The 11,250-nt window shown below is 38.7% G+C and overlaps 2 protein-coding genes across 3 annotated transcripts in view; one reads left to right on the top strand and one right to left on the bottom strand.

The window, feature by feature from the left end:
- Window positions 1-23: 23 nt before the first annotated feature.
- Window positions 24-1,594, bottom strand: LOC136269214 (uncharacterized). Its single transcript, XM_066064717.1, has 8 exons — window positions 1,332-1,594; window positions 1,215-1,282; window positions 1,047-1,161; window positions 873-997; window positions 643-823; window positions 535-597; window positions 313-486; window positions 24-209 (listed from the first exon to the last, which is right to left on the bottom strand). The coding sequence occupies exons 1-8, from the start codon at window positions 1,503-1,505 to the stop codon at window positions 72-74; spliced, it is 1,038 nt and encodes a 345-aa protein (XP_065920789.1). The 5' UTR covers window positions 1,506-1,594; the 3' UTR covers window positions 24-71.
- The window catches only part of LOC136269191 (protein NLRC3-like), a 27,749-nt gene continuing 18,080 nt past the window's right edge, over window positions 1,582-11,250 (top strand). The window contains exon 1 of one of the 2 annotated variants that reach the window (XM_066064686.1): window positions 1,582-1,778. In XM_066064686.1, coding sequence (XP_065920758.1) covers window positions 1,661-1,778 — 118 coding nt within the window. In that variant the 5' untranslated portion in view covers window positions 1,582-1,660. The remainder of the gene's footprint in view (window positions 1,779-11,250) is intronic. The other variant, XM_066064687.1, reaches the window with a different exon arrangement.

Below are 11,250 nucleotides of genomic sequence, written 5' to 3'. Positions count from 1 at the left end.
ATGTGCCATACATACATGCATGATACTGTCTTGATATTTTTATATGCAACTTTAAAACTATGCATAATTATTTAATGTCTTTTTTGTTTCTCATGTTGTTGTTGTTTTAGTTTCTCAGTGTATTGTGTTCGTTTTTCAATGAGCTGTTTCTCAAGTTTGATTGTCTTGAGTGCTGCTTCACGTTGTGTCTTTTCCAGTACAGGATAAATCTGCAGGAGCATCAAACCACATGCATGTTTACTTAATCTAGCAATTAAGTGGGAACCTCAATGTAGGAGTGTATAATACATCAACAATCAGTTTTGAACTCACGTCTTCAATGGTTGCTCTTTCCATTGGCTTATCCTTTAAACACCTCCGAACTACCCCACACAGATCATGTATGGACTTGGGTGGCCATCTACCACACGTTTTATCAACTGTAGTCATTATGTCATATTTTGAACCAATTACTGTGTTGGATATGTAAGGATCCATATATGTAATCTAAACGTCAAACAATGGTAGCTGCTAGCATTCATATTCGTAGCTTACTAAATCATTAGGATTACGTTCTGAATCATAAGATGGTTTTCCAGTGATAATTTCCAGTAATATCTGAACAGGTCAACAAATACTAAGAGAAATTAGTTTATTACTCACTACTCCAAATGCATAGCTGTCCATCTTAATAGTGACATAACCTCGGTAATATTCTGGGGGGATATAGCCTGACGTCCCTATAATGTGTTTAGTGGTATCTAGATTTTTATCGCCCAGTGCTCTAGCTAGGCCAAAATCCCCTAGTTTGGCTCGACAGGATACATCCAATAACACATTAGCACTAGATCAAGATATTACAGTCATAACACAAGCAAAACTGTACAAAACACCTTTTTACATCGCGGTGTACAAGGGGTGATTTATCACAAGCAGTGTGAAGGTAGAGTAATGCACGGGCAGTATCGCATACAATAGACATGCGCACTTCCCATGCTAACTCAGGTTTTTTAACAGCCTACATAAGGGATACCGTTATATAAATATAGAATGATTTTTTGTCTTACTGAATTAGCCAAAGCATCTTCTAATGTACCATTCGGCATAAACTCGTATACAAGGCAGAAGTTATCTGATTCTGCACAAAACCCCATCAATGTCAATAGGTTAGGGTGACGGTACCTGTAGGGGGTTAGGTCATAGTAAACACAGAATTAAACGTTGAGTAACTATACCTGGTTAGTATATCGACTTCAGTAACAAACTGGTCACGTGCCATTTTAGTATTTAGGTTTCCACTCTCCTAATTACCAAATTTAACAAGCTGTCACTTAAAACACTTGTCACTTTACCTTTCGCAGTTGCTTAATGGCCACAGTGGTATGAATTAAGCTTCCTTTAAACACTGGACCGAACCCGCCCTCCCCCAATCTGTATTTGTCGGAAAAGTGGTTTGTAGCATTTTGTAATTGTTCAAAACTGTACTCGATACAACTAGGACTAGCAATGTTTCCAACTTGAGACATCCTTGTGGTTGACTGATTTATTATTCGAGCATGCTCGGTATCACACGCCTTGTAGTCTAGTAGGGAAATTCCCTGCTACTACACCACTTCCGGCTCGCGCGTACTACATCACATGTAGCTCTTCCTTTTATTGTTCCCTGAGGTTGCACCTTCTAATGTCTAGTGGTGAAAGTTCCGCTAAGAGACCTTCATCATCTACAGTGGATCAGTGTGACAAGTGTCGTCGAGTTGAGTGTCTTGAATCACGTGATAAAACTGAAGATGACAAGGAAGGTACATACAGGTTTCGCATGCCGGTTGTCAGTACTATTGTCAGAATACTATATTCCCATTGTGAAGAGACGTGAAAATCAACCAATTATAGGCAAGCAGATCTTTTCAAATTCTTACGAAGCATCTGATTGGCTATTTTAAACCCAGGCGCGCGCACAGTTCTCTTTTAAAACGTGCGTGTGTAGTAATTTTGTTGTCCTCATGTGAGCAAGCTAAAAGCAGCCTGTACATGCGCTGTCATTGGGTAGGGAGAAAAAAGGGCCTGGAACAGTTCGAATCCCACACTCGTCTTGGCACTCCCCGGATAATTGGGGGTGTTAACCAAAGAAATGTAATGCGTTTTCAAATAGTAGCCACTTGCGTCAATCAATTACAAGCGCGTATGTATAAACATAGATTAATCAGATAATAGACACTCCATACTGGATTGGAAACTTCTAAGCGCCACCTAATCTATCCGCGCTTCACCCCTTATACTGTACACAGTACCAGGAGTATATTTTATAAGAACATGTTTTGCTTACTGGTGAGTAGTAAACCTACCACTATGGAATATAAGGTTTGGCCTATTCATAGTGGGTGTACTGATGTGTATTAGCTAGAAGTTTGACAAGCGCAAAAGGTTGATACGAGAGGCGGGATTTGTGAACTTGACTAAACTGGAGCGAATATACCATGAAACACATACCAGTACACGTAGCATTAGTTAGTAATAAGCATCAGCCTTAAACTAGACTTGTTCACCTCGCCATTTTCAAATACTTTTTATACAGAAAGCACCTATACCAGTAGTAGGCCAATCGCCACCCAAGAAGCATCTACTAAACTACTAGTTAAAGCAATCGAGCTGTATCCAGACAGTAAAGCGAATGAAAAAGAGTGTTTGAAAACTTCAGGCACGAAACGTGGATAGAACCGTAGTTTTGTATGGGCACTATACGTGTGCTTCCAATCCAGGTAGGGGTGTCTATTATCTATAGATTAATCTATGGTATAAACCTATCAGCATCTAAAGCTGCCTTTGAGGCGATAATAGATTGAATCGATTGTTAGTTGTTTAGGTAAGTTAAGTTTTTGTTTATTGTTGTGCTGTTGCATTCTTGTTACAATGGAGTTTAAGCACATGGGTTGCATACTTATGACGTAGCCTTGTGACGTGTCAAGACGATTGTGGGATTCGAACTGTTCTAGACCCTTTTTTCTCCCTACCCAATGACAAAGAGAGAAAAAAGCGATCTGGCCACACGAGACTAAGGTAAGCTTTAGTTTAAGGCGGATGCCGGTTTGAAATACAGGTGAACTGAATTGCTAAAGATGTTATGAATGCCTTTCACAATAGACTACAACATAAAACAATACGTATCTAGCCTCGTAGGTTGCTGAAGTTCTTTTGAGGTGAAAAAGGGCGTGTACCATATATTCACACGAACAGGAATGATGGATAGCATCAAGCTAGGCTGCTTTCTCTTACCAATTTGAGTCAGAAAGCAATAGACAGACTATAAAACAGTTGAGAAGATACTTCTGTACCAATTTGTGGTTTAAGTGGTTTGTTTGAATTACGCTTCTTTTGCATTGGCATAGATTAGAGGGCCGTAAGGCTTGGTGATTTTTCTGTTTTTGCCTGATCCTGCCTGCCTGCCTGCCTGCCTGCCTGCCTACCTGCCTGCCTGCCTGCCTGTCCTGCCTGTCCTGCCTGCCTGCCTGCCTGCCTGTCCTGCCTGCATAAATGTCTAGGATTGCCACAGAATTTCTTGATTTCCTTTATCCTTTTTATGTATTAGAGAATCAGTTTGATGTCTTAGTGTCCTAAATGACCTAAAGGACACCTGGCATGTACTGCATGTCTTTTGTTCTGAGACACATGGAATACAGTAGAATGTCTCAAGTGTCCTAGCTCACAGTTCTGGCTGGCCTTTTAGGTATTATTCAAGTATTGTCCCTAGTGTCTTTTGTCCCAAGACACATGGGATATCTTAGAATGCCTCAAGTTTCTTAGCTACAACCACCCATCCCTCAAATCCCAGTCCTGACCCTCTTTTAAGGGTTAATTCTAGGATTGTCCCAAGTGTCTTAGACATTTGGGATATACTCAAAGTGTCTAGGGACAAATAGACACTTGGGAATACCTCAAAGGTCTCTCAAAACTGTTAGGACTGGGATTTGAGGGAGGATATGAGTTTCTGTCATATGGTTGAGGACAGTTGGATGACAAGACATTCTATGACAATCCTGGACCATCCTGACATTTGGGGCAAATGCCCCTTCCCTCTTTCCCATATCCTTTTAGGAAGAGCTTTATCACCTTGATAGCCTTATTGCCCAATAATTGCTGACATATATTTTTAGTTTGAAAGGTAGACATATCTCTACAAATTCACCTGAAACCAAACTTAAACTGTCACCCAGCACCTTTGTGTATATTATAGCACCTCTAAAATAATTATTGTTTGTCAAGTGGTTAAGCCATTATAACTTTTGTAACAGCTTTTAAGACATCACAAGCGTCTGCAATATATGGCCTAAATAAAAATAAAATTCAGCCATGAAACACTGCTGAGAAGTAATTGTTTGCTGCTATGTGTATACATCAACTGTAATATACCTGCTCAGAGTGGCGGATCTGAACTTGTTTGTGCCCCTCCCCCAGTCAGCTCCTCCATTATCCCTAGTACTTGCTACAAATAGCATATAGGTTTATTTTCATACCTAAAGGCCTAGTAGTGAGTCAACTCTCTCTGTATAACTGGCAGTTTGCTAACTTGGATAACTCCACATATAGTGTGGTATGCTGGTCTACACCTACATTATTATATAGCTGTCCGTCCTTCGTGACAGTTCACTGAGTTCAACTCAAGCCTTCAACTTAAAATTCTGCAAACTGGCACTAATGTCAGAGTGATCACTGCACAAATCTTTCACTTCTCTTGGCTATAATGCACAAAGTAGCTACTGTATGAGTGCAGCAGTCTTGAAAACTGAACTGTATGTCTTCAATATTTCATCAATCAGATCAAATAATGGTTAATAATGGGAAATACGTCTGACAGTAAAATACATGTGGGTGCTGATGAAAAACAGAAAATTGTTAAACAGTGGCCTAATCTATGGCAGTGGCATAGTAACGTAATTACCAAATTGAATAATTAATGAATAAAATACATCAAATAGCAATTATCTGGCAAAGTTAATAATAGCATAGATATTTTGAGTACGTAAAAGGGATAGGAAACGCAAGTGATTTCCGGTTTGATTTCTGTTACCCATGACTTGAAAGGACAAGACAGCTTTGTGCTCTTGTATGGAAAATAGAGTTATAAGTAGTGTAAATAGTAATCCAACAGACTATAGCAAGTGTTTAGGCCTTTGTGAGAGATTTTGGCATGAGAATTCAAACCATAGATTTTGTAACAAAGAGTATTGCATTAACTGTTCGTTCATATAGTACCTTCATGCCTGTCCATACTGCTTCTTGTATAGCCAGTTCCACTTTCTTCAAGCAAATGTTCCTGTTTTGCTCTGATATTCCTCTGGTTCCCTCTGGTAAATGGTATAAGGAAGAGGCTTATTACAATTGAAAGTATGGGAAAAGGTTATGGTGCTTTAATTTTGGGCCATTTTTTCTCACTTTTAATCTCATTTTATTTTCCTTGAGCATTGGTACCATCCTAGTTCCTCAATTATTTACTTGAGGGAACTAGGATGGTAGCGAAGTTTCATTGCACAATCATTCAGTTGGTTACAAAATTCAAAAATTCTGTTGTTACAACGATTTATTTCTCTTTGATACAAGCATAAAAACATAACAAGTTACTTAATGAATTAGAAATGTACATATTTAGTGATATCACATCATTGCGTTTCCCATCCTTTCTATATATGTACTCTATCATCTATGACAATAGCATATAAGCTAAATTATATAGTATATTAAAAATTATAAATTTAAAAATAAAGTAGGAATCCAAGCGATAAAAAGTAGTGAAACAAGAGAAGAACGATGGTAGCTATTACAGCATAGCTCGGTGGGAAATCCCTACTTTGGCATGATATAGCCATTATTTTGTGTTCAAAGTAGGAATTTCCCACCGAGCTATGCTGTAATAGCTACCATCGTTCTTCTCTTGTTTCACTACTTATTATCGCTTGGATTCCTACTTTATTTTTAAATTTATAATTTTTAATATACTAGTTTGTTTAGTTTTTTTGTTAAGGCATACAGCTAGCTGTAAACATGTGACTGTTCTATTAGGGTGACTGCTGTGTTAGAGTATCTCGAGGCAGCCTGCAAGATGTGCGGTTGCCCAAAAGGGGCGTGGTTTCAATCGATTATAGAGTATGTCGAGTCAGCCTTCCAAATTGAAGGTGTGTGGTCACTGAAATACAGCTAGTGCAAAAGGGGTGTGTCGTGGTTTCAATTGATAGATCGATAATGCGTAGAATGAAGAAAGGGCGTGATCTTGTGACCTATCGTGAAGCTATCTAGTACCAGTACCTCCATACAGTACCCTCCGTCATAGATTATATCAGTAAGGAATATAATCTATTCTCTGTACAGTAGCGTAGTCTAAGCACCTTAAATAATCTTGTGGCATCTATTATACTGCTTAAAGAAAGTGTTGATACGGAAAATTAATGCCTCGATATGGTTTTGTTGGACGAAGAAGACAAGCAGCCTGATTGAAGATAAAAGAAAATACAAGGCGCAGAGGGCACACACTCGTCGGAACCCCAAAAGGCACATCCCACTGGTGAGTTTATTGCGTAAATGGTGGCCGTGCACTGCTTCGTTTGGCCTCTAGGCTTGCGACTGTGGTCAGTCAGTCAGGCAGTCAGGCTAAAATTCAAAGTTTTGGCGATTTTTTAAATTCTGTATCCAGCCACCTGTAAGCGTTTTGTTGTATTTAATGCTGTTTTATGTATATGGACTAGTACTATTCCGTAAAGGTGATTTTCGTCTCGTAACATATCTCTAGGATGATTTTTAAAGGCAAGATTTTGGGCGGCATGCGAAAATTTCACATGGATTCCTACTTAAACGGTACGACCGTACCGTTTGATACATGGTTGATAAATTGCCTGTTTAACTAAAATTAGCACAATATCAACATGTTTCCACACTTAGTAAAAGAAATTGTAACCATATCCTATTTTATCACTGACAACCGTCTTGCAGTCACAATTTTCTTTGTACTTACCTCTAAGAGCACAGGCCATACCTAGTCTCATGTAGCTCGTACCTGTTAACACGAGCATCTGATCAACTGGGTTTGAACCGCTTTATGGAATACTTTGGTTTGACCTGGATTGGATTACGTATGAAATGAATTAATTAGTTTGGCAATGTGAAAGTGTATTAATGCATTATAGTCTCATCCCAGCTTCTTTTGTGAGCCACACCCACTTATAGGGAGTATGTGTTACTTTCTGTAAGCATTTGTGAAGTCATTCCCATTTATCAATAGGTGTATTACAGTCCAGAGGTATACATGAATTGCTGCCTGCAGGCTTACGTGGAGCCATGGCCACTACTCAATTATTATTTGGTATATAGTGATTATATTGTACAAGTCATAGTCTAGTCTCTAGTCTTACAGCAAGCCAGCTTCTTTTGTGAGCCTACTGTGATATTGTCTGTAGGCATGGAGCCATGCTAATTTATCAGTAGTTTTGCTAATCAAAACTAAAATTAGTTTTAGTAAGCCATGTTCTAGTGGACTATATCAAAGCTATAACAAAAGATTTCTCTAAACTACCTTCCAAGCCTTGACTATAAAACTGAGACCTGTACTGTAACTAATAAGCTTAAAAGAATGTCAAGATCTCTACTAAAAACTCTTACTAAAACTAATGCTAAAACTAATGCTAAAACTGAGACCTCTACTATATTTGTATTTTAGTTTTGAAATTTATATCATTACTGTGAAACTTCACTCAGCGAAGTTATGTAATAGTTGTATCATGTACCCAAGTGATTTGCCTGATATGTACACCCAAGCTCGAGGGCCGTTAGGCCTGAGAGCGTGGGTGTACATATCAGGCAAATCACGAGGGCATGTGATACAACTGATATGTACCATGCCTACTGTGGTGGGCGACTAATCACCCAAGCCAATATGAGGCAACCCGCTGGATTTATTATATAGAGAGTCTTGTAAAATTCGATTATGGGTCAGCAGCAAATAATGTTGTAGTTACGTTTGTTAACATAAACGGGCAAATCCTATGAATATCACGGAAACACTCAATTTTGCGATTTAACAGGTGTTTCAAGGTTGCTACATCATTTAACCACTGTTTACAATGTTTTCTAAACATCCAGAGGGGTAAGCTTCACTGTAGAGTGGTTACCTCGTGATATACAAAAGTGGGCGTGGTACATAATCAAACACACGGACACGCGATTGTAAATTAACCATTACACTAGTTCTCTCCTTAAACTTCCGTTTGTCAACTCATAGGGTGGTAAGGGTGTCGAATCGCCTTCGTATGAGTGCTGTAGAATGCAAAATCAGGTTCATGGTTTTCATCACGTGAGTAATAATAAACTCCCACAATGCCAGGATTCTTATAAAAACAAACAACGTTACCTCATCAGATATCTACATTTACATGTACCATGGCCAGCCAGGGTTTATAAGATATGTACCCTGGAATTTTCCTTTGAAGTTAGGTGGTTTCATGGTACATAGTACTACATACACAGATGTATAGTACAGCAAGCTCATACTGTACAAGTACAGTTGCTACTAAACTGATTATCTAAATAAAATTGTCTAATGTGTCATAGTCAATCATGGCGCTGCGTAATTTTTTCCACATGGTGATTGTGCTTGGAATGAAGGCGTATTTTTAAACATTTTTTTCTACAGGACAGGGTTAGAGATGTTCACTTCTGGGAAAAAGAATGAAATTTGGGTTTTAGAACATGCTGATTCCAAATTTTAGAGGAACCACTTCATCAGAACAAGGCTTCCTACTTAAATTGATGGGTGTGGTCAAGATTTTGAAATTAATTTGTTTTGGCTAGTACATTCTTAAAATACATTCATTAGTGAACTTAATATGCATAACATACAGATTTATTATATTTGTTGCTCAGTGCATTGTCCGCTACAATAGCACAACTGTGTACACTTTATGTTGGCCTTGCAGCATTTGCAGTGTCCAAGACAGTGTTTCTTGCAGTTACACTTGATCAACTCTCTGCATTTTTTTTTTTTTTGAAGCTTCAGCAAGTGTGGTCCGTAATGGTATCCATTTTCCATCTATGTCCTTCTGCCAACCCCAATCCGCAGGACTTGGAAGAGACGGCTTTGCTATTAGTGCTTGTCCCCAAATATGTCCTGCTTGGAATGATGCACATTTTACATGCTGATATAGAGCTGCTCTGGAAGGAGAAAGATTTTCCAGCTTTCTATTTCCGTAAGAAAGGAGTTGCTTCCTTGCAGCATTTACAGTGATAAGTTGTGTGAAGTACAGTTGTACAATAAAGACACAAATCTTTTTTTTTCTTCTTTCTTTTTCTTTTAGTAAGTCTGAGAAAGGTGACCAAACAGAGTTGTTAGGCTTGGTTAAGACCTCCAAACACCTCAAACAGTTTTCTTCTCTATGCCACAGAAAGATGAGACTGTATCACAACCTAAACAATAAGCCCTTGCACCATGCAATCATCACCAAGCTCAGCAGCAATTGTATGAGCTGCAATGTACCTGAAATTTTGCTGTGATCATATACTAACCAGATTCCATGTCCCTGTAACACTGTGGCAGTAGCAAGTACAAGCACATCTGTATCAGTTGCATATACCATAATCTTCTTCAGACCATGTTGGTGAGTATGTGCACAGTGAAGCATAATGTGATGGTCAGCTTCTTCTTGTGTGCAAGGTTGAAGAACAGACACATCTAATGTGCTGGTTGATACAACACTTTCTCCCTTTGTGGTGACGAGTACCTTGGCCTCAGGTGTCACAGCAGATTCCATGGCTGAAGCAAGAAACTAAAAGAGCTGAGATTTGTTGGAATCAACGTGTAAAAAGCTCCTCCGGGTATGTGTTCTCTCAAGATACATGCAAATGATTTCCAGTACCATGGCACTCTCTCGTATGTGCCTTTAAGCTGTCTGCAGTGTACAGTATGAGTCCCACACTACATCTATTCACTGGACAATCTGAAGTTGCTTGAAGATATAGGGCTAGGCATGAGGCTAGTATGCTCAAAAAATTGAGCATTATGCTTTTGAGCAGTGCTCAAAAAATTAAATACCCATTATTCCTACAATTATGCCACTATCTTTGGCCAGTAATGCAAGTTTATTGCTGTGTTAGACCATTTACATTGATGTTTCAGCTTCAAATAGCTTTGCTACTGTATGTTACAGTATTTCATTCCTATGTACATGTTTTAAAATGGTAGTGACTGTTCTATTAAAATTCCTCCTGACTCCTCTATCAGAATATCTCATTCTTTTAGCAGGATGTGCAATCTGCAGATTGCTAGCATAGCATAATTCCTAAATGCTAATATATTACCTGATCCCCACACATACTATATGCCTGAAATTATGCCAGCATAATCGTCGCATCCCTATATAGGACTAGAAAACTTTGTCTGCATAATCCTTGAATGACTTTACAGTAATTTCAGCAAATCTGCTTTGTTTCCATGACACATTGAATTGTTCTCAGCTAGAGATGGTAGCCAAGCATGATTTTCATGCTCAAAATATACACCCATCTCCCCTTCTCTGGCCAGACAAGAAATGTACATTCTAGCAGAATGGCAATGTGCAGAGATCACAAATTAGTCATTTTTTACCTAAAAATTGTTAAAATTTCCATTTTGAACAGGAAGCCTTGTTCTGATGAACCTGTAAAATTTGGAATCAGCATGTCTGCCAGGTAGGGTAAGGCCACACAGCAAATTTGCACCACAGCCATTTGTGAAATATGGACATTCAAAATTTCGATTTTTTTTATTTTAACCCGTAGGGGGTCTACAAATTTTTTTTCACATTCTGCAAAATATATTCTAAAGACATAAATATGTTTGCTGTGAACTTCGGTGCAAGTGAAGAGTGTATAAAGGTGAATTAATCAAACAGTACAGGTAGATCCCCTCCAAAAATGATGTGCACCGCCTAAAATGTTGCCTTTAAAATCATACTAGAAGCATCTTATGAGACAAAAATGAATAATGTTAGTCCATCTAACATCAAATACAGCATTAAGAACAAGAAAATACTTACAGGAGGTTGGATATAGAATTTTTAAAAAGTCACCAAAACTTGAATTTTCATCTGACTGCCTGCCTACCAGCCTGCCTGCTGCAAGGCTACAGGCCAAATGAAGCAGCGCATGGCCACCATTTTACACCACAATAACAAACTCACCAGTGGGATGTGCCTTTTGGGGTTCTGATGAGTGTATGCCCACTGTGCCTTGTATTTCCTTTTATCTTCAATCAGGCTG

The sequence above is a fragment of the Dysidea avara genome, chromosome 10 (assembly GCF_963678975.1).
Source record: "Dysidea avara chromosome 10, odDysAvar1.4, whole genome shotgun sequence".
In the NCBI taxonomy this organism is placed as follows: Eukaryota; Metazoa; Porifera; class Demospongiae; order Dictyoceratida; family Dysideidae; genus Dysidea; species Dysidea avara.
This window is presented reverse-complemented; position numbering and strand designations above follow the sequence as displayed.